This window comes from Diaphorina citri, unplaced genomic scaffold, assembly GCF_000475195.1.
Source record: "Diaphorina citri unplaced genomic scaffold, Diaci psyllid genome assembly version 1.1 scaffold84921, whole genome shotgun sequence".
NCBI classification, from domain to species: Eukaryota; Metazoa; Arthropoda; class Insecta; order Hemiptera; family Psyllidae; genus Diaphorina; species Diaphorina citri.
The window spans coordinates 1-343 of NW_007461934.1; the positions used below are offsets into that span (position 1 = coordinate 1).

At 42.6% G+C, this 343-nt stretch overlaps 1 protein-coding gene across 1 annotated transcript; it reads right to left on the minus strand.

The window, feature by feature from the left end:
* Positions 1-4: 4 nt before the first annotated feature.
* Positions 5-338, minus strand: LOC108254420 (leucine-rich repeat protein soc-2 homolog; the record flags this gene model as incomplete). Its single annotated transcript, XM_017449412.1, has 1 exon — positions 5-338. A coding segment is annotated over one exon (334 nt), but the record flags the coding sequence as incomplete, so codon positions are not given.
* Positions 339-343: the final 5 nt, after the last annotated feature.

The window sequence follows — 343 nt, forward strand, 5'->3', positions numbered from 1 at the left end:
TTTTCAATGTTAGTCCCAGCTAAGTTGAGAGCACGCACTGTTTTAGGTTCGTTGAGAATATTGTTGATACTCTGTGGTGTGAGTGGATTGAAGGACAGATCAAGATGTTTGATGTTGACCATCGTGCTATCATCCGATGGAATATTTTCAATGTTGTTGTGACTGAGATCGACAGAGGTGAGGAAGAAGTATTGCTTTTGTAGTGACTTGAGTGGAGCTTCTGTGAATTGGTTCCGAGCTAGACTGATATGCTCCAGCATTCGAATGCGAGATCGCTCGAAGATGGTGTCAGGTAGATCCGCCAGTGAGTTGTTGTTCAGATTCAATATCTTCAGTCTATACA